This window comes from Biomphalaria glabrata, chromosome 6, assembly GCF_947242115.1.
Source record: "Biomphalaria glabrata chromosome 6, xgBioGlab47.1, whole genome shotgun sequence".
Taxonomy (NCBI): domain Eukaryota; kingdom Metazoa; phylum Mollusca; class Gastropoda; family Planorbidae; genus Biomphalaria; species Biomphalaria glabrata.
Window position 1 is genome coordinate 10,150,077 of NC_074716.1, and position 23,473 is coordinate 10,173,549.

The following is a 23,473-nucleotide window of genomic DNA, read 5'->3' on the forward strand; positions in this document are numbered from 1 at the left end:
CACCTGCCACATTTAATAGAATGATGAACATGATAATTGGAAACAAAGAAAATGTTATTTGCTATTTGGATGACATATGTATTTTTAATAATAGTTGGGAGGAACATTTGGTAGATGTAAAAGAAGTATTCAAAATAATAAAAGAAAGTGGACTTACAATTCAAGCAGAAAAAGTAGAAATAGGATTGGAGGAAATAATTTTCTTAGGACATAAAATAAATAACAACATGATTAGCCCTATTGAAGATAACATAAAGAAAGTACTTAATATTGAAATACCTACAACAAAAAGACAAATTAAAAGCATATTGGGAATAGTAAATTATTACAGAAAGTTTATAAAAAACTTAGCAGAAATAGTGAATCCACTAAATGACTTACTTAAAAAAGGAAAACCTCAAAAAGTAGTTTGTAATGAGGAATGTGTGAAAGCTATTGACAGAATTAAAGATGTTTTTAGTCATGAACTAATATTAAGACTACCTGATAAAGACAAAATATTTTATGTCACAACTGATGCATCTGGTAATGCTATTGGTGGTTGTTTAATGCAGAACTATGATAACTTACATCCTATATTATATGTAAGCAGAAAATTATCAGAGGCAGAGAAAAAATATAGTGTCATTGAAAGAGAAGCCTTAGCTGTAATATGGGTAATTACTAAGCTAGAGAGCTATTTAATAGGAAGGAAATTCATATTATTAACTGATCATAAACCTATTCAGTATATACAGCAAAAGAGCATGAAAAACAGTCGTGTTTATAGATGGTTCTTAGCACTACAGGAATATAAATTTGAAGTGAAAGCTATTAGTGGATCTGTGAATATTGTAGCTGATCTATTGTCTAGAATGACATTGAAGTGAAACAATTTTGTAAATAAACTATGATTATATTGAGTATGTAATATATATTAATATATTGACACCATTTATATGTTATGGAAAAGGGAGATAAGTAAATTTGATGTTAAGCATTTAAAAGTAAGTATGGATATTTTTTTTTATGTGAATCATTTCATATATCATTGACGAAAGTTAGTTCTATGGAAAAGGGTGAGTATAAAAGAAAAATGGACAAAAGCGTATAAAAGGGTGGTAAGAAAAAAAATTTATTGAATGTGTAAATAAAGTTTATAATTGTTTTTTGAAATATTGTATTTTATCAGATTACTGCCAGTGAAGAACATTTGTGACGTGTGACGTGCCCATATGATGCCACATTTTCCTCCATGATGAACTGTGTACTAATGAAGATGATTTTGGAATGTTATGAACTGTTATGAACATTGACGTGAATATGAGGAACTGTCAAGATGAAGATGTCAAGATGAAGATGTCAAGATTTTATGTTTGTGGTCTTCCCCTTAAATTGAAAATGCCCTTGTAAGACTTGACAGTAGTGGAAAAATATTGACATATTTTTTTTTCAAGGGGGGGAGGAATCTGTTAGACACCTTATTTATATAGGTTAGTTATTTTAGTTATTTAGCGACGCACCATAGTAGACGCATATTGAACGGGACTAGTGACGTTTGGGATATGTTGGGTTAGAGACCGGAAAATCAGTTAGCGTTAGAACATTCCAGGGTAACGACGTGTTTAGTGACAGAGACTTCTACTGTGGCCTTTTATCATAATAAATATATATTAACTTGTTCATCATCGTTGACTACATCTCTTCACCTGTTACAATCGATGTGCCAGTTCTTGTTTGTGTTGTTGGTCAACTACACGTAATACACCCGAACAATTACACCCAAACGATTGCAGAGTAATTGGTTGACTTCAAGACAGCCTGAACTAGCAACATCACACTATATAATTAAGATATAAAACTAAACACCTGAATATAGTTAGAAAAACGTAGGCGTATAACTTTATTTACACACAATAAATAATCTTCTAAATAAAACGTTTACATACAAGTACATCAACAACTGGCGTCTAAACTCGGATCTCTAATGACTATGAACGTTAGATTTCACTATAAGTTTCTCGTACAATTTTAGGAAGACCTAGCAGAAGTGGGAAATACGACCGTCCGCTCTACAAAACCCACGCTTACTGTCCGTTCGTTTCCAGACCAAAAACCCTCCCACGTGGACTACACCGCAACACAGTGGTTACGCCCCCTTGCATCATCAGTGAGGCATAACCTCAGTGGTTACGTCTACATGCATCATCGGTATCTGACCAGTGATGACGTAGGTCGCGCCAACTGCCCCTTTCCCCAAATTTCCCAGGTCACCCCCGCCCTCGTTAGGGCCTAGGTCCCCTGGTCACGCGACAACAAAATAAACATTAAAGCACAAAAAAAAAATACTTATTTCCCCTTCCAATAGAAAAATAAATCTAATTCAACCAATTAAAATATATTAAAAACGTCAATAATTGCATTAGATCTCAAATATAAATAACAGTAAACAAACTTAAAACTTTCGACAATAACTAAGGCCATGGTAGTGGACTGCGGTTGTTCTGCTACACACACACAAACGGTTGTGGGCTCACAGCAGTTTGTGACACATTAGTTAACAATAGTTTATAAACTAATATTGATAGTGGAACTCCCCAGCCCCTATAGGTGCTTTTTGACGGAGGTCTGGACTCCACTACTCCTGACAGAGGTCTATGTCTCAGTACGCTCTACTACTGGATAGAAACCGACCACAAAGTTTTTTTTTTTTTTCTGGAACTGGTGAATGTAATAACGTGAAGGGGCATGGATCCAGGATGTGACGATTGTACGGGGCATACCCAAGCCACAGTCCATCTTAAGCTTTTCTACTGCAAAAAAGTTGTATTTAGAGAGATCTGTGGATGGCGGAGAATGAATCATTGGGCAACCCCACCTTGTCCCATGGCTATTCCAGTTACAGTTTCAGACCGAGATGTTCTCTTATTTCATTATCGAATAAATTGCCAATACCGAAAAGTTCCATGTAATGCGGGGATTATATTATATAAAATAAATAAATAAATAAATAAATAAATAAATAAATAAATAAATAAATAAATAAATATATATATATATATATATATATATATATATATATATATATATATATATATATATATATATATATATATATATATATATATATATAAAAGCCTGAAGAAACACCCCGCCAAACACTAATTGAAAAGAAAAATTCATACAAGCTCCTGGCGTAGCCTCGTAAAAGGTCTGCGCATGGCAGTTTCTTCCGTGACTGCCAGTGATAAGTCAGCTACTGGAAATAATAAAACAGCAGACATCTAAACCTCTTGCAACTTAACATCTTAGGCCTACAAAACAAGATAAAAGAGCTCAACACATACTTAAGAACCAAGATATACACTTAGCGTTATTACTAGAAACCATACTGCCCAATAAAAAAATAAATATCACAGGTTTCACTTAGTACAGATGCCTTTGCACCAAATGTCAGGGAATTATGACCCTCATTAGAAACGGCACACAAGCCACAGTCAAACAAGTACAGAACACTACAGATCTCGACATGCAAGAAATACTTCTTTGAGGAGGAGGAACCAAATACACTATCAAAAACTTCTACTGCCCACCATCTTCAACAGCATAAATAGACATAAAACTACCACACTACACAAGGACAATAAAAGCTGGTGACTTTAATGCACACACACACCCTCCATAGGCTGCCCATACTACAACAAACGTGAAAAAGAAATAGAGGATGTAGCAAATGCCTCTAACCTACAACTTCTGCAAAACAAAACTCACCTCCAACATTCCTCCACAGAGCACACAACACAACTAGCAGACCTGACCATACTTTTATCTCGACAGACATTTTCAACTCTTCTAAAATTGCAGTTCTTGAAGACGCAGGTAGTGACCACAGGTCTATACGGTATTTAGTAGACCAGACCAAATAAATCTCTTATTTTAGAAAATTTCAAGTCTTTATAATTCTATATTGAATTGAACCAGGTTGTGAATACGGTGACAAAAAAGAAAATTGTCAAGAATATCACTGTGTTAAAGAAAAAGAGACATGCTGTGGCACTTGTAATTACGGTACACCTTATACCCCAATCACCAGAAGAAACATACCTATGAGACCCACATCTGCGAAACCACTTCTGATTCGTAATTGGCCAAAAGCGGCTAGAGGTAGGCAAATTTGTTAATATTCAAAACTGCAGTGCATGGGGTGCTTATTGCTTTGATTGTGCATGTGTATACATCTGTTTAGTCTAGATCAGAGGCTTAGTAAGGGGTGGGGGCCAAGGGTGCACATGGCGCAATCCTCATTGGGGCGCCTTATCTCCTAGAGATAAGAAACCTAGTGTGAAATACTTTTGTTCATGGGCGAAGCCAGGATTTTTTTTGGGGCGGGAGGGGGGGGGGGTTTGGGGAATTAGTTATTCTTTCAATATCAAAACATGTGTGTGTGTACATAATTATTCTTTATTACATTCTGACCCTTCATTCTTTTGGAAGGCGTTTATTGTATCATTCAAAATGTGCTTTCTGGAGTAAGTAAGTAAGTTGAAAACTTGTAGACTCCCCGTCTTTACCAGCAAGGGATCTGGGTTAGCGCTGAGAGCTCCTCCAGCGCGGGCCAGAGAACCGCCTTCAAGCACTATTTCCTGTATTGAAAGCCAACAAAATGCATATTCTGAAGTGTCTACAGTGTATTATCCTGCTATTAAAATGTTTTATTACAAAAACCTAATGTGTTTTTCTTACCGACTTGAATACTCCCGCGTCGTTCGGCGCATTTTGTGGCAAACTTCTTCCACAAAAATCTGTCACTGGCGATGTCTGAAACTTCTTTTCACCTTCTCTAAGGACCTTCATGAAATTTTGTGGCCAATTTGTACTAGGGCGTATCTATTTGCGCTTTATAAATGCCTCTTTGTCATCGCAATTCTTATTATGCGTAATTTTGTAAGAGAACATGTCCAGCAAACCTCATGCGAAGCTCTGTCACAACCTCACTAAGGAGTCGACTCCTAGCCACTGTTAGAAATGTGTAACCTCTCTTAGCTACGCTCTTGGAATTAATTGACTGTAGTTTGCTTTAGATTTTATATCGAAAAGGGAAGTTTTATCGTCAAAATCATTTTGGGGGGTGGGGAGTTAAACTAAAAAACATTTTTTATTCAAAACCCCCTATGCTACGTCATAGGATTTGGTTTGTTTTAGAATAAAATTGAAGAGAGAGGTTTTCAACTTTAAAACCTCTGTATGGATGTATATAAGCTCAAAACCATCAGGAGGGGTTTTAAACTTTAAAAATAGCCCTCCGGAGGAGAGATTTAAAGTCAACCTTTCCCCTTGGCCTGGTTACGCTGAATGATTTTTGAGTATATAATTTCTTTTTTTTTATATTTAAGAGGTATTTTTTTCGCTATAAATCTCAAAACCCTCTATGCCTATGATCATAGCATTTTGATTGTGTAATTTGCTTTTGTTTATATTACACAGGTATTTTTAGCTTCAAACCCCGCTGGAGAGGGTTTAAACTAAAAACTAATGCATTATCCACTTCTTTGAAGAGCGTCTAAAAAAGCCAAGCAGCTGTGCCAACTCAGATACGTGTTATAAGTCATAATTGGACCATAACAACTGGCGAATTCTGGCTCTGTTGTTACTCATTCTAGCGTCTAATTTTATCTACTTTATTGGTCCCAATATTACGACACGAATAACTAATAAATATTGTTATAATTCTCCATGGGCGTAGCCAAGATTTTTTTCGGGGATGGGGAGATTCCCCCCCCCCAGACCCCCCACCCTCTCGCGAAATGTATGTGTGTGTACATAATAAATTTTTATTACATTCTGACCCTTCATTCTTTCAGAAGACGTTTATTGTGCCCTAGAATATGTTCTTCCTTGCGTTAGTGGAAAAATTGTACAAATCCCTCCCTTACCAGCAAGGGGGTATGGGAGCGCAGTGAGCTCCCACAGCGCGGGGCAGAGCCCCGGCGCCAAGCGCTATTTCCGTTATTGAAAGCCAACAGAATGCATATTCTGAGGTATCTACAGTGTATTATCCTGCTATTAAAAAGTTTATTTCAAAAACCTAATCTGCTATTTTTATTGATTTAGACCCTCCCGCGCCGTTTGGAGCAAGTGGCGGCAAGCTGTTTCCAAAAAATCATCCCACCTGCTCTAAGGACCTCCATGAAAGTATGGCGCCAAGTTGTACTAGGATGTCATTGCAACTCTTATTATGCGTAATTCATATTGTTGGAGAAATGTCCCGCAAACCTCATTTCTACTCTCTGTCACAACCTTACCAAGGAGTCGACTCCCAGTTCGGCTTAAAATTTCCTTGATTGAGACACGATTTCTATGACTGACTCCTAAAATCCGTCTTAGCCATCTTGTTGAGCCACATTTAATCTTTTTCAATTTCGGCAGATAACTATTCACTGCATTTTATTAATAGAGCCCACTGTTAGAAATATGTAACCTCTCTTGACTACGCGCTTGGAATTAGGTGACTGTAGTTTGCTTTAGATTTTTTATCGAAAATGAAGTTTTATCGTCAAAATCATCTTTTTGGGGGATTTAAACTAAAAAGATCTATGGATTTTTTTTTTTAAATCATTTAGCTACCGTCATATAATTTGGTGACTGTTTTTTTAACCTCAAAAAAAAATAATTACGAAACCATTTCATTTTAGGGGGTATTGAACCCCAAACCTCCCCCACCGGCTACGCCCATGTGATTCCCTCTACTAGGTCTTCTGCAAACACTGATCAACACAACACCTCTAACACAAAAACTTGACAACAAGAGTTCCAAAGTATAATGTGGTGGTTCGATGACCAAATACATCAACAGCCAATACTACACAAACACCAAATGTTTTGATGTACTAAACAGAAATACCTACTAAACTCTCCTAGTTTCTCTGGCTAATTCTGGATTCGTACTGCTACATTCTCGAGGACTCACATTGTACCGCACCCTCTTTTCTGCCTTGCTGTCCTGGAATGTAATCCCCTTTCTTACACACTGTCTCTGGTCTACGAAGGCTTTCGATTACATAACCCTACTGCTGGTTATATTTGCATGTAATAGTTATACAGTCCTTGGCACATTGATATCCTTTGACCTGCGTCATTTGAATGTGTTACTTGTGTCAGAAAGTCGAATACACATTAACCCTCTCATTCCGCCATAAGAGTTACAACACTGTATCCTAATACTGTGTAGCTGAGCTGATTAATTGGCTGAACTTAAAATACTTGTAAAATATTATACATGTTTTGGATGTTGCTTCAGAGTTGAAGATAATTTACTTCCTAGTTTAAACCTCCCGCAGAATACAGAGGATGACTGCGGGCAGGGTATTAACTTGGGACCATCACCATCGAGACTACCGAAAGACACAACCAGGCAGCTATCCTGCGTAAATAGAGCTCTGTGCTAATAACGCAAATGCCGTGAATTCGATCCTGATTGGTCATTTTTGTCTTTTTTTAACCTTATCTTATCTTATATAATACAGACGTTACTTCAAAAAAGAAGATGATTACGTCCTACGCGTCATGCATTTAGTCATGCATATTTACCAATGACTTAAATTCTGCCAAGTCACTGGTTTTCCTGGCTAGCTCAGGCAACCCATTCCATGCTCTAATAGCACTAGGAAAGAAGGAGTATTTGTACAAATTTGTCCTAGCATATGGGACGAGGGATGTGCCTTTATCTTTGTGTCTTTCAGAGTATTTTATTAAATTTAGTTTTTGTATTTGAAGATTATGTTTCAGTGTTTTATGTATGATTGCTACTTTACTTTTGAGCCTTCTGTTCTGAAGGCTTTCTAAATTTAGTGATTTTACTAAAGGTGTTACTCTAGTCAAATGTGAATATTCGTTTGTTATGAATCTCACTGCTCTATATTGTGTCTGTTCCAGTTTCTTAATGTTTTCTGGAGTTGAGGGGTCCAAAACGGAGGATGCATATTCTATTATTGGCCTAACCAAGGTTTAATAACATTTTAGTTTTATGTTCTTATTTGATTTATAGAAATTTATTTTAATAAATCCTAATGCTTTGTTTTATTTTTTTGTAGTTTCATCAATATGTGGATTCCATGACAGTTTTTCATTTATTATAACTCCTAGGTATTTTGTGTTTTTAGTCTGTGTTACTGGTTTGCCATGAATAAGATAAGTGGAATTAATTTGTTTTAGTTTTTTTGTTACTCTTAACAACTGACATTTTTCTGGGTGGAAAGACACGCTCCAATTTGATTCCCATTTCTGTAATTCATCTAATTCTCTTTGTAAAATATCTGTGTCTTGTGTTGTTTTTATTGTTCTATATATTATGCAATCGTCTGCTAATAATCTGACTTTTGTTCTTGAAGTAAGCAATTTGGTAAATCATTTATGTAAATTAATTTTTTTTTTAGCGATAAACATATGAATGTTATATTCATAACATTATTTATACATAAAGTGGGGTTTAATAAAAAAAAAAAAAAAAAACATGTGACTTTGTTTTCTCTACAGATTGTGAACCAGGAGCTTTAGACTTAAGACCAGACCTGTGTAATAGCCTTAGTGTCTGCAAGGATCAGTTTTATCTATGCTGTGATTATTGTTCGAAATATTTTACACTTCCAACTAAAACAACCACTGCACGTCGGGGTAGGACATTTGTAAATACATGTATTAACGAAGACGTGTGGTAAAGCGATTGGCTTTCGAAACAAGGATCTCGACAAAACTCTTGAGGGAAGAAGAGAATTAAATATATAGATTTACTGAGGACCAAGCTTAGATCTTAAACCTGTTGGTTTCTTATTGTAATAACTTAAGTCAGGCAACTCAAGGAGGCAAGGATGTTTATTCACAGGACATCACAAATACATTATAACAAAGGCATCTAATTTTTTATTCGTGGTTTATTCTTAAAATCCTGAGTAACTTTCGTGGTGCAATTATAAAACAACTCTCTGTATATCGTCTCTATAACCTTCCTCTGTATATAGTCTCTATAACCTTCCTCTGTATATAGTCTCTATAACTTTCATCTGTGAGCTATCTCTTTATTACAAAACTTGCTATTGGACATTGCTAGAAAAAACAAAGATTATATAAACCCGCATTTCTTGATTCCTTTGAAGCTCCTCGACTAACTGCTTTCTTACATGACTACCTGGATAGTTGGTACTAAATATATCGTGTTTAGTCCATAATTGGCTTTCTAAATGTAAATTTTTAAGATGTCATATTCTCTGACCAATGACCATTTAATTTTTGAAAAAGAAAGTTTTCTCACTACTCCACTTCAACACATAAAATACTAAAGTAATGAATTAATTAAATAATGTTATATAGCACATCTTTTATGCTTAAAGCATGCTCGGTGCGCTACGGTCTAATCTTTTTTGTGGAACAGTGGGGGAGGTGTATTGGGAGAAGTTCTTCCGTGCTGCCTTTAGGCGTTCATCAAACACAACTCTGCTCAAACTCGAGCCTGCATTGTTAGATGACTACGGCGTATTCAAGAGGGTTTTACCTATCAGCTATACTTAGTAAAATTTACTTTGATGAACAGTGATTCCACGGGGATAACGTTACAATTGGTTACGATCAACTCTACAAGCTACTATTGCATTTCAGAAAAGTAGATTTTGTTTTTATCAAGACTTGCAATGGAAACATTTATAATACAATGCAAGCTAATAAATAATATCCAGTGCCAGTGCATTTAAATATACAAGATGTAATGTCAAGTAATATAAATATAATATATATATATATATATATATATATATATATATATATATATATATATATATATATATATATATATTATTTTCTGCAGTTTGTGTCTATATGATGTTTAACGCAATACCAGAACTGTGTACTGACATTAGTATCTGCCAGACAAAGAACCGAGCATTTTGCTGTAACTATTGCTCAAAAGTGATGAATTACACAGCCACAACTACCACCACAACTACCACCAAGTTAGCTCCACCCAAAGGTAGTTAATTGAGCCTGCACACGCAACGAGTGTGAAAATTAAAACCTTGAAAATATAGTTTTAATTTGAATTCTAATATCGAAGCAAGATTATAATTTGTTACAAAAAAAGACGGAAATTCGAACATCTATGTACATCATAGCATTTTAGAGTCGTCATGTTAATGTTAACTCCACCACAAGAGCAACCATGGGCCGGCCACTTCGCAAGTGCTTACATAACATGCTTAAATTCCTATCGGCATCCTCAAATAATACTAATGATTATTGGTCGCTAAACTAAAGTGCGATATTGGTCATTATCATGGAGTATAGATTGTACGTACTGTAACGTTGTAATGCGGTATCGATCTAATCTGCCCACAGGTTGCGACGTCGCAGTCAGTGTTTAGGCTTTCTGTAATGATTGGTCTTGACTATAAACGAGATCTAAACATATTTCGAGTAAAGAAGAGTAATTAGATTGAAAAATTAAAATTAAATGATTGTAAATCAAACAATGTGTTTCATAAGTGTGAAAAAATGTGTATTATACGTATGGCAAAGAACGTGTATCATTGTTTATATAGGGCTATAATATTTTTCGCTACAAAGAAATATCCACTATGGTACCTCCTGGCAGACAACGGCTATGTATATTTTAGAATAAACTAAAAAGTAAATAGCAGATTAACCAGTGGAATTACTTAAATTGCTTACACATTAGGCCCAGATGTGATTGTTTACAAATATGTGTACCTGTAGGCTATTAACATTTTTTGTAAAAAATTTTTAGTGTTCTTTTGGAAATGTTTTACTGCTAGATATTCTTTCACAACAATAGACCTTGCTTTTAATAAATTAACTGTACGGAATTTAGCCCTTTATGATATGAAGGGAGATTAATCCTTGAAGGACTACGGGCACGACATGGCCTAAATTGTGCCGATGTGCTAAAACTCAAACTCACAATAATAGTATTGTGAAAACTGATAATTTGAGATGGTTTTAAAACTTTAAAATATGCAATGGGGTCGAGGTCTAATGAGTTATTTTTTTTGAATTTGCTAGAAGATTGCTTCAATAAATGAAAAACAAAACCCCCTATTTCTTGATTACTCTGATGTTTCTAGACTGATTTCTAGTATGATTTAGGATATTTATTCAATAAATACTTCATGTATTAGGGTCCAAATTAAAACTATATTATCAATAATTTAAATGTCACACCCATCGCATGTGCATGATCAAGGATATTTATTCAATAAATACTTCATGTTAAATCCAAAAATATCTTTTATTTTTAATGTGAGTTTTTTATATTTATATTTTCATAATAAGGCTTGCTGCAGGATAATTAAATTTTGTAACAAACGCAAAGTTTTCAGATAACTCGTCATAAAGCTATAAAAAACTAAAGTAAAAACAACCTTTGACGAGCAGCGAGTCAACTTGCAAATGAAAGATTTTTCTTACAAGATAAATAATATTTAGTGCCATCTTATTTTAATATAGGCGATACAATGTCAAGTAATGTATATATTTTTATTCTCTGCAGATTGTGCCCAAGGAGACTTAGACTTATCACCAGCACTATGTACTAACATTAGTATCTGCCAAACAGATCGATCACTGTGCTGTGACTATTGCTCACGAATGGAGAATTATACAGTCACAATTACCACCGAAATAACTTCACCCAAAGGTAGTTAATTTAGCCTGCACATGCAATGAGTGTGACAATTAAATCATTGATAATATAGTTTTAATTTGGATCCTAATAACGAATTAACTTCTAAGTTGTTTCTAAAAGGACGGAAAGTCCCACATCTATATACGTCATAGCCTTTTAATGTCGTCAGATGAACGTTCACTCTAACAAAACAGCCCTGGGAGTGCAGCCAATCGTTACCGCCTCCGCAAGTTTTTACTAGGCATGCTTAAATTCCGAGGCGCGACCTTAAATAATGCAAATTATTCTCGCAGAATAATGTCCAGCTGAGGGTGATAATTATTGGTCGTCAAACTAAGAGGCAATACTGGTCATTATCATGGAGTAGAGATAGTACATAGAGTGATGTTGTAATGAGCTAGCGATTTTAACTTCCTACAGGTTGCGACGTTTCGAGAGAGAAAGAGTAAATAGATTGCAAAATTAGTTTTAAAAAATTGTAAATCAAACAATGAGTTTCACACGTGTAACAAAGATGTGTATCATGCGTGTGACAAAGATGTGTATTATACGTGTGACAAAGAGTGTGTATTATACGTGTGACAAAGAGTGTGTATTATACGTGTGACAAAGAGTGTGTATTATACGTGTGACAAAGAGTGTGTATTATACGTGTGACAAAGAGTGTGTATTATACGTGTGACAAAGATGTGTATTATACGTGTGACAAAGAGTGTGTATTATACGTGTGACAAAGAGTGTGTATTATACGTGTGACAAAGAGTGTGTATTATACGTGTGACAAAGATGTGTATTATACGTGTGACAAAGAGTGTGTATTATACGTGTGACAAAGAGTGTGTATTATACGTGTGACAAAGAGTGTGTATTATACGTGTGACAAAGAGTGTGTATTATACGTGTAACAAAGAGTGTGTATCATTGTGCATAGAGGGGTGTGTACTTTTCGCTACAGGTTGCAACGTTGCAGTCGGTGTTTAGGTTTTATGTAATGATTGTTATCGACTATACACGAGATTTTATACATATTTCGAGAGAGGAAGAGTAAATAGATTGCAAATTTAGTACGGGTATGTACTTTTCGCTAGAAAGAAATATTAACTAAGCTAATTCCTAGCAGACAACGGCTATATCTATTTCAAGGTTAACAAAATAGCATAACATATTAACTTGTGGAATCACTTCAATTACTTACACAGATGTCATTGTTTACAAATGTGTGTACATGTACCAAAATTTTTTGAAAGAGTTATCCAGTCTGCTCTTTTGAAAGTTTCGTACTTCTAGGTGTTCTTTTGTTTAGAGGATGTAGTGAAAACTTAGAATTTGGGATAGTTTTTAAAAAATTTTCGGGTGTACTTTTGTTCTTCTCTAAACCTTATTTTGAAATATGCTACTGGGGTCGTGGCCTAATGAACTTTATTTGGAATTTGTAAGAAGATTGCTTTCATCAATGAAAAACAAAAACTCGCATTTCTTTATTTCTCTGAAGTTTCTCGACTGACTTCTTCCTTGCATGACCAACTGGATATATTTTTCTAAATACTTCATGTTAAATCTAAAATTGTCTTTGTAAATGTGAGATTTAAATATTTTATAGATAAATATAAATAAAGATAAAAAATATTCAGTGCCAGCACATTTAAACATAGTGTCATGACTATAATTATTAAATTAATAAGTATTAAGTTGTCTAAGTATTAAAATGTAATATTAATTTCAATGTGCGCGTGTGTTACAATAAAATTTTTTTTATTTAATAACTATTTGAGTCACAAAGTTAAGCCTAACAGACACACCATACACAACTATCTGAACATAAATAAATTAACAATGTATATGATGATTTTTAAATTTTATTCAATGATATTTGTACAATGACATGACATGACAAATGACTAATGTGAATGAAAAGTACAGTCTAATTAAATTCGTAAATAGTAGGTTTTTTTAAAATACCAATCTTAGAGTATATTGCTGAATAACACTGACAAAACAAAACTTTAATTTCGCAACTCAAAACAAAGATTCAGCATTTGTAGCAGGTTAATTTTAATTTTCTGTAACAATGGTGATACAAGGATCTTTCAATCAAGAAGAATGTTAATCAATGATTAGTATTACAATGCTCAAAATATCACCAGAACTCACAATACCACAATGTAACTCAAACAGTGAAACACTGAAACCCTATAGAAAACAAATAACATAGATTCTAAATTCTAATCTACACTAAAAAAAATACTGTTACAAATGAACAGTGATAGGTAGAGGTCAACGTTTGACCCCAACGAGATGACACAGCAGCGAGTGTTCTCTGGAATCTACGCGTATAAACAAAGACAGGATGTGACGTGCCCTCAGGTGTTGTTCCAGAGGACGTACTGATATACGAAGGGGGGAAGTGTTACAAATGAACAGTGACAGTTAGAGGTCACTACGTGTGACCTCGGTGAGATGACACTGCAGCAGGTGTTCTCTGGAATCGACATGTATAAACAACGACAGGATGTGATGTTTCCTCCCGTGTTGTTCCAGAGGATACTGGCAGTGTTTTTGCAATATTGGACAAGCGATTAGAGAGTTAATGTGAAAGTGAGTCGTGGGTGAGTCGTCGGTACTGTTGTCTACTGTGCGGGACAGTAGAAGAGAGATGTGTACGACTCGATGCAAGTTAACTAGGGTAGAGTTAACTGGAGTGGACTACTGTCGTTAAAGTATATACAGCGAACTACAGTGGACTTGAGCCGTTACAGTCGATACAGTCGATGTAAGACGTGTACGGGCTCTAATTCGGTAGACTTGAATACGACTTGGTTCAGCTTAGGGAGACCTGGAGCGACACTGGGAAGTGTGTCGTTGGTCTGTTCTGTGGAATACGGCTCGATGCAAGTTGAGAAGAGATGAATTGTAACGAAGTGAAGAGATGAATTGCAACGCAGTATAGCTAACTGTAAACTGAAAGATATTGTACAGTCTTCTACGCTACATGTTACAGTGGCGAATTGTTAGAGTTAATAGTCATTAAAGTTATATGAAACTAAAAGTTTAGTCGTCAAGTTCTTTACAGTGTTTTTATTTGTGTGCCTACTAATATTCTAGCCAGAAGATTCAGAATACGTAACAATACGAACTAATACCTATTAAAATAACTTATAAAATATAATGATGAATAAAATTCACTCTAAACAGGGGTCAAATAGTCCTCTAAGAATATATCTAAGGCTAAGGCTGTACAGTGACGTAAAGCACATGTATAATTTAGAAACTCAAAAGATACAGCTTGCCTTTGTAGCGCAATATATCGTGAATCCACCATTTAAAAGCCTCTATGCATTAAGGCCCCGTACTGGGATTTATCCCATACAGCACGGTCAAGGTATCTGGCAGTGTTCTGTAGAGTCTGTCTGTCTCCGTACAGAGAGAGACTCCCACATGTACCAGTTCTGTTTCAAGACTAGTCGTATCTTCAAAAGCTTTTCTGAGCACCCTGCATTCGTAGAGGATGTGTTCCACGGTTTCGTCTTCCACATGGCAGTGTCGACATCTCGGATTCTGCTTCTCTCGGATATTAGCGAAGTAGGCTCCTATCGGACAGTGCTTAGTGCGGAATCATGCCAAGATTGCTTGTTTCTTTCTGTCTCGCTACCACTACTCGTTTTTTCTTGTTTGGGCGTTTGAGAACTCTCCAGACTTCCCGTCCCGTGCTACAAAGGTCCCAGCTGTTGTACCATTTGGACATGATCCATTCACAAATCCTTGTTTTTGCACTCTTGTATGTTTGCGGCTCCTCTCGTGGGTTAGAAGCATTCATAGCTTCGCCAAACTGATTCCTCTGATTCCACAGTGTGATGGAACCCATTGCATCACCACACGTACCTGATAGTTACTTTCGAAGCGCTCCACTTACGCCATAGTTTTTGCCAGTTGCGTATGCCGTGTCTCTGGGCTCTTAAGAGCTTGCAGGCAGGAAAATGACTCTGTAAAGAGAGTTAAATTGGCAGTTGCCGTAGTTCTTTCCTCAATACGTCTTTCAATATGTTTCATGGATTTCTTGATTCCTTCCATTTCCGCAATGTAATTGCTTTCTCCTGCACAAAGGCCTACTAGTTCGTCGTTTTTTGTTGCACCGGGGAAACTGACTACAGCTCCATAACCCGAGTTTGTTCTGCCTTGGACTTCTCTCGTTGATCCGTCCGTATAGACCTTAATAGTATATTTCGGAAAGTGGGCAATGGTTCTGCGCTGAGTCTAAGTCCGCTAGAGACGTTTGCGTATGCCGAGTCTCTGGGCTCTTAAGAGCTTGCAGGCAGGAAAATGACTCTGTAAAGAGAGTTAAATTGGCAGTTGCCGTAGTTCTTTCCTCAATACGTCTTTCAATATGTTTCATGGATTTCTTGATTCCTTCCATTTCCGCAATGTAATTGCTTTCTCCTGCACAAAGGCCTACTAGTTCGTCGTTTTTTGTTGCACCGGGGAAACTGACTACAGCTCCATAACCCGAGTTTGTTCTGCCTTGGACTTCTCTCGTTGATCCGTCCGTATAGACCTTAATAGTATATTTCGGAAAGTGGGCAATGGTTCTGCGCTGAGTCTAAGTCCGCTAGAGACGTTTGCGTATGCCGAGTCTCTGGGCTCTTAAGAGCTTGCAGGCAGGAAAATGACTCTGTAAAGAGAGTTAAATTGGCAGTTGCCGTAGTTCTTTCCTCAATACGTCTTTCAATATGTTTCATGGATTTCTTGATTCCTTCCATTTCCGCAATGTAATTGCTTTCTCCTGCACAAAGGCCTACTAGTTCGTCGTTTTTTGTTGCACCGGGGAAACTGACTACAGCTCCATAACCCGAGTTTGTTCTGCCTTGGACTTCTCTCGTTGATCCGTCCGTATAGACCTTAATAGTATATTTCGGAAAGTGGGCAATAGTTCTGCGCTGAGTCTAAGTCCGCTAGAGACGTTTGCGAGGCGTAAACTTGTACTAAGAGACTGTATTCAATTTGCGACCTTACTGCACCTAGAGCGTCCGCAGCACGCTTGCCTTGGCGGCCCACTTCGTCGTAGCCATTCTCTTTATGACGTTCAATCTTCCTGAGGCTTTTTGTCGTACTTCTTGACATGATCAGACATAACAAACTTAGGGTCCAGAGTAACTCCCAAATACTAGGGTTTTGGAAACTAAGCTACCCTTAACAAAATCTTTGTTTGCAGTTCCTCAGATAAAATTATAGACTTGATATATCCGAAGTCTTTGTACAGCTTCTTCCACTTCTGTAGAAAGTGATTTTGGAAAACCATCACTTGACTCATCGTCTTTTACTTCAGATGTTTTCTCTGACTGTGGTAAAAGGTATTTCCCTGGAGTCTCTTCATTACCGGTACTACTTCTCTTATCGAGAGACATTTTCACTTCTTCGAATGCTGTATCTTTGAATTAGTCCTAATCACCTAAATAGTGATACTTTTCTTTAACACATTCATGGTCTCCTTTATTTTCAGTGCTTTTATCACATTTCTTCTCCAATGATAAGAATGATGAGATAAACTACCCTATATAAAAAGTTACTTTCTGGGAGTAACACGCACTAGTCAGCGCTATGGTAGTCACTCCTTGAAATTGATTGTAAAGCAGCACTAAAAAGGTTACTGCTGTGTGTGTAATACATCCAACTTATATAACAATGTGAAAAGCAAGATTACATTACAGTGACGTAATTTTTAATTGACTTAAAAACACATTTCGGACACTCATTTGGGGACCCTCTCAAGTTAGGGCCCTGGGGGATCTTAAAATTCTGGACCGTCCTGTCTGTTAGGAAGTTGTTTTAGCCACTGATACATATTTGAGCGTACCCTGAGTTTTATCAACCTTAGCAATAATCCTTGTTTCAAAACTCTGTCAAAGGCTTGTTTTAGATCTAAAAATACTGCCAGTGTTGATTCACCCTTGCGTCTTACATGAATCCACTAAACGTAGGCCTATAAGAAGAAACAATTGACGAAATATGAAAAACACGAAGCTACAATTTAAAAAATGCAGCACAAAAAAAAAAAAATTAAGTGATCACCTATTTAAGAAAGCAGTGCTATTAGATTGTGAAGAGTTTTACTACAAAACTAACTGCGACATAAAGACGATACAATGTCAAGTAATGTATATATTGTTATTCTCTGCAGATTGTGCCCCAGGAGACTTAGACTTATTACCAGCACTGTGTACTAACAATAGTATCTGCCTGACAAACCGATCACTGTGCTGTGACTATTGCTCGCGAGTGGAGAATTATACAGTCACATGGACCACCGAGATCACTTCACCCAAAGGTAGTTAGTGAGTCTACACTTGCAGTGACTGTGTTATTTTAACCCTTGTAATAGTTTAAATATCAAGTTGTAATTTAGATCCTAAAAGAAAGGCAAACTTATAAGCGTGTTATTGAAATAAACGGAAAGTCTCAGATCCGTGTATGTCATAGTCTTTTAGAGTCGTCAGGTAAATGTCAACTCAACCAGAGCAATCCTGAGCGAGCTGCTAATCCTTACAACCTCCGCAAGTTTTTATTGCGCATGATCTAATTCCGAGGCGCGACTTTATGTATAAATGTTCTTTTCTCTCGAAGCAGGTGATGATAATTGGTCGCTAAATGAAAGGCAATAGTGGTTGTTGTCTGTGACCTAAAATTAGGATAGGTCATAAGACCAGTGACTTCTGCTTTACTGGCAAGTTAGTTAAGGAATATTTTGTTGTCCCAAATTATACTACCCAGGCTATTAATTATAACCTCTAGATATATAACTTACTAAGACATACAGTAATAACTTTGAGTTTTCAGTACAACTAATAAAGAGTTTATTAAGGAACAAAAGAAAAAGATCATTTAAAAAAATGGGCATAAGGACCAACAAAGGCAACTCACATAATGAAGCAAAGATCAAAATAGTAGTTCCCGTTCAGTTCAACATAATCATAGAACTGCCATCGCAGAGGCACAATAATCTCTCAGCTCAAAACAAACAATGGATTACAATAATCTAATACAGGAATCAAAATAGTAGGGCCAGTTCAGTTCAACATAATCATAGAACAGCCATCACAGAGGCACAATAGTGTCTCAGCTTAAAACAAACAATGGATTACAATGATATAATACAGGTCCTAATAGTCCATGAAACACACAACTGTCTCTTCTCAAGACAAAAGTTTGTCTTTTACATACTATACGACCCAAATCTGGCCCCTTAAAAACACATACACTTCATACAGGAAAGGATAAGAGACTAAGTAGACATAATATTTACATAAAACAACTTATTACAACAAATAAAGTCTACTTAGCTCGTTAGTGAAAGATACATTCCCATAAAGTGGCACACTTCTCTTCATTAACACAGAGCAGAACATCAAAACTATAATATTAACATTATGGAGATTTAGTTCACAATAATGTACAGTGGTCAGCTCAAAGACTCAAGAGGAAGTGGCAATTGTACACAGTTAAGAGGGACTTAAATCAATTAATAAAGGGGACTAATTATAATAAAAAAAATAAAGGTAGCCAGCTTTATTGTCCCTCTTGTCACACCTCCCCCCTTAAAAATGCTCTTGTGGGGAAATTATATGATGCACAAGGCATTCAACTTGCTTACAAAGAATACAGATTTTCTAAAACAAAAATTACATCAGCTCAATAGTATCATCCTTTGTCTATACACCACTTCTAATCCAAAGGAAAGGAAAAAGTCTGAGTAACATTATTTACAATACAAAAGTATCAGTAGACTGATTGTCTTCTACTGTATTATGTTATCTACACTCTTGACAGAGCGTCAGAAACTACATTCTCTTTCCTTTTTACATGTACAATATTTAGATCAAAAGGTTGGAGAGTCAAACTCCATCTCAGGATCCTTTGATTGTTCCCCCTCATTTGGTTAATGAAAGTTAGGGGGTTATGATCTGTGTATACTGTTACAGGATACACATTACTATTTATATAGTAGCTGAAATGAAGAACTGTCAAAACAAGACCCAGTGCTTCCTTTTCTAAAACGCTATAATGCATCTGATGCGACTTAAATTTTTGGGAAAAGAATGATATTGGGTGTTCATTGCCAGTTTCATCGGTTTGGGTCAAGACAGCACCCACCCCTGAGTCACATGCAACGACATGCAAAATGAGAAGTTTAGAATGGTCAAATGCTTTTAAAACTGGGGCTGTACTAAGAACACATTTCAGCTCTTCAATAGCTCTTTGAGCAGAAGTGTTCCACTGAAATTTCCTTTTCCCTTTTAAGAGGTCAGTTAATGGGACAGCTATAACTGATTAATTACAACAAAGCTTACGATAGTGTCCTGTCATACCTAAAAACCTTCTGACTTCCTTTAAAGATTTAGGTACAGGGTACTCTTGAATGAGTTCCACTTTAGCCTGAATAGGATTAACTTTCCCGTTACCCACAATGTAGCCTAAATGTTTTATTTCTGCTCTACAGAAATAGCATTTGTTAAGATTAATAGTAAGATTAGAGTTTTTCAGCTTTTGAAATAAAGAAAAGCCAGATGAGTATCAAAGTCATCATGGTATATGACTAAATCATCAAGATAGGCCGAACAGTTTGGAATGTCGGCAAATTACTTTGTTCATAAACCTCTGGAAAGTAGCTGGAGCGTTTTTCATACCAATAGGCATAACTTTGTACTGATATAGGCCATCAGAAGTGCAAAAGGTAGAAACCTGTTTCGCCTCCTCGGATAAAGGGACTTGCCAATACCCGGACAAGAGATCGATTTTTGTTACATAGGTGGCCTGTCCAACTCAATCGATTAAGTCATCACTGCGGGGAATTGGAAATTCATCTGCTTTGGTCACTATATTCACCTTTCTTTAGTCAGTACAGAATCTATATGTACCATCAGGTTTAGGTACCAACACGCATGGTGAACTCCATGGGCTTCACTTCTTTCTATAATGTTATTTTCCAGTATATCGTTTATCTCAGAAGTTAAGAATTGAGATCGGGCGAGAGGTAGTCTGTAAGGGTGTTGCTTCACAGGAGTTGCATGTACCACTAAGTTTGTCTGCTTTGGCACATCAGCCAACAGCTGCGGGTACGCTTGGATTAAATCACTGATTGACTTCCTTTCTTGCTGACTAAGATGTTCTAATTTTTCTGACAGAGCTTCAGAATTTGTTATCTTAACTGTAGGGATTTCTTTGTCGAGAACGATATCGGTATATACCTGGTTCTCTTTTCCCATGGGGACTTAACTCTTTACAATAGCTAGTACAGTTTCCTGATCTTAGGATCTTTCGTGAAACTGCTTTAACCTGTTTATGTGACAACGAATTTTTCCTTTTCTCTTACCAGGGAAATGTACGGTGTAGCTGACACCACTTTCCTTGTCCACTACCTCGTATGGCCCATCAGAACTTTTCTGAAGGGCATCACCTTCCGTTGCCGTTTCGAATAATACTTTGTCACCTATTTTAAACTGTCTTTGTTTGGACTTCTTGTCATAGATTTGGATTTATTTTGGCTTTCTCTAAGATTGCTATAAGCAAAGTCATTAATTCTAAAGAGTTTGTCCCTTAGATTTCTAACATATACCCTCAAGTCTTTCGTTTCCTCCTAAGTTGGTATCCAGTTTTCTTTAATTATATTCAATGGACTTCGTACCGTGTGACCAAACACAAGTACAAATGGACTGAACCCTGTTGATTCTTGCTGGGCATCGCGTAGAGAAAACATTAAGAAGTTAATGTTTTCATCCCAAGTCTTTGTTTCGGTCTAAGCGTACGTTCTCACCATGTTTTTAAGTGTTTGGTAAAAGCGTTCGATGGCACCCTGTCTTTCAGGATGATATGCCAAAAAAACCGCGTGTTCAATTCCCATTTGGCGAAGTGCCTGTTGGAAGATGTCTGACATAAAATTAGTGCCTTGATCGGTCTGTATGACCTTTGGTAACCCGAACGTTGTGATAAATTTTGACAATGCTGTCACAATGGTTGTTGCCTTGATGTTTCTCAATGGTACTGCCTCTGGATAGCGCGTAGCCTTTACATTATGGTAAAAAGGTACTGGTTCCCTTGTTTTGATTTTGGCAATGTACCAACACAGTCCATAAGGATGTGTGAAAATGGTTCTTTTGGTGTTATATTCTATTAAAGAGGATCTTTTGGAGGCGATTGATTAGACTTTCCTGTGATTTGGCAGGCATGACATGATCTGCAGTACTTAGCTATTTCTCTGTTAATGCCTGGCCAGTATAAAAGTTTGTATATGCGTCGCTGTGTTTTTTCAATCCCTAATGTCCGGACATACGGATGACATGACCAAGCCTTAATATTTCAGACCAGAACACATCAGGTATGACAATTGTAAGGGTCTGTTTGTCAGTACTACCTTTAAGTGATGATTTTTCTGTCCACTTTCTGACAAGAATGTCATTATGCATGGAATATTGTTGGCCTATTTTTGTATCGCCACCTTGTAGCTTGTGGATGATGTTTGCGATCTCCATGTCATTCATCTGGCTATCACGAAGGTCAGCTATCGATGGTTTGCCGTTTTGAAATGGAATACAGAAAAAGTCAACTGAAGTTTGAGTTTTTCATCTATCTGGTCAGTATCTTTCTTATCATTTTTTCGTTCTTGGATTAGTTTTTGTTGCCTGGTTTCTACTTGTTGTATCGTTTTTTGTACTACATTTGTATTTTCATGACATCGGTTTAGTTGTTCCATATCTTCTACTTGTCTTGGCCACCAGCTATACGTTTCTTTCCATTTGGTAATTTGAAATTCTGTTGGAAAACCGATGTTAGGAACATTTCCTATCAGCAGTTCGAATGGTCCTTCAGCCACCACTATTACTTCCACCATTTCGTTGAAGTATGGGGAGTTTATATGTACTTTGGCCGTCGGATACTCCTTAATGTGGCCACCAAAACCTTAAACTCTGCAACGTTTCTGACAATATTGATTAGGATTCACCAACTTTGCCAACACCACACATTTTGTGGCCCCTGTATCTCTTAGAGATGCCTGGATGTAATGGCCGTTCACGATTGCAGAGCTGACATATGGTGACTGGTTGTTATCTAGCCCGCATACATAAACTACTATTTCCTTTTTTTTATAAATTCTTCTGCCTGCATCTCTACATTGTTTCGCCACATGTCCAAATCTACCACATGTATAGCATCTTGTGCTCTGTCTTGAATATTTTGTAGTGGATTCCTTTGTGGCAAAATGCACTTGCTTGATCTTCTGGAGCTTTTTGTAAACTTTCGCCTGAATGTGCTGCCACGTATCTTTGGCATAGGTACAAGACTTCGTTCACATGTCTGGGCTTTCTTTCTTGGAAGAATGCAAAGAGATTTTTCCCAGCCGAAGAAATTATTTTGTCTATTATGATGAACTGCTTCAGGTTCTCAAATGATTCATCAATGCCTGAGGACTGAAACCATTTCTCAAAAGTAATTTTCACCTCGCCGACAAATTGTTTCATGTTGCCGTCGGTCGGTGGTTTCAACTAGTTGAATTTATTTCTATAGTCGTCTTCACTGCAGTGATAGAAATTTAGTAGAGTCTTTTTCAGCAAGGTGTAGTCTCCCACATCCTTGTCATTCAGCACTTGCAGCGCATCTAGTGCTCTTCCACCTACTAGGCTGAGAAGTTCTCTGGCCCATTCTTTCTGGGATTCGCCTTCCAGCCTCATCAGCATTTCAAACCGATGGATGAATGAATCCAGCCTGTCTGTCCCTTCAACGAACTTCTGCATTTTTGTGCGCCTTGTATTTCTGATGTTGATT

At 36.7% G+C, this 23,473-nt stretch overlaps 1 protein-coding gene across 5 annotated transcripts in view; it reads left to right on the top strand.

Annotated features, from left to right (window-relative positions):
• Positions 1–23,473, top strand: part of LOC106068867 (uncharacterized) — a 122,051-nt gene that overhangs the window by 92,529 nt on the left and 6,049 nt on the right. For 3 of the 5 annotated variants that reach the window (XM_056031608.1, XM_056031604.1, XM_056031606.1), the window contains 5 exons: positions 3,961–4,143; positions 8,512–8,649; positions 9,833–9,994; positions 11,531–11,677; positions 17,838–17,984. In XM_056031608.1, coding sequence (XP_055887583.1) covers positions 3,961–4,143; positions 8,512–8,649; positions 9,833–9,994; positions 11,531–11,677; positions 17,838–17,984 — 777 coding nt within the window. The remainder of the gene's footprint in view (positions 1–3,960; positions 4,144–8,511; positions 8,650–9,832; positions 9,995–11,530; positions 11,678–17,837; positions 17,985–23,473) is intronic. The other 2 variants (XM_056031607.1, XM_056031609.1) reach the window with 2 other exon arrangements.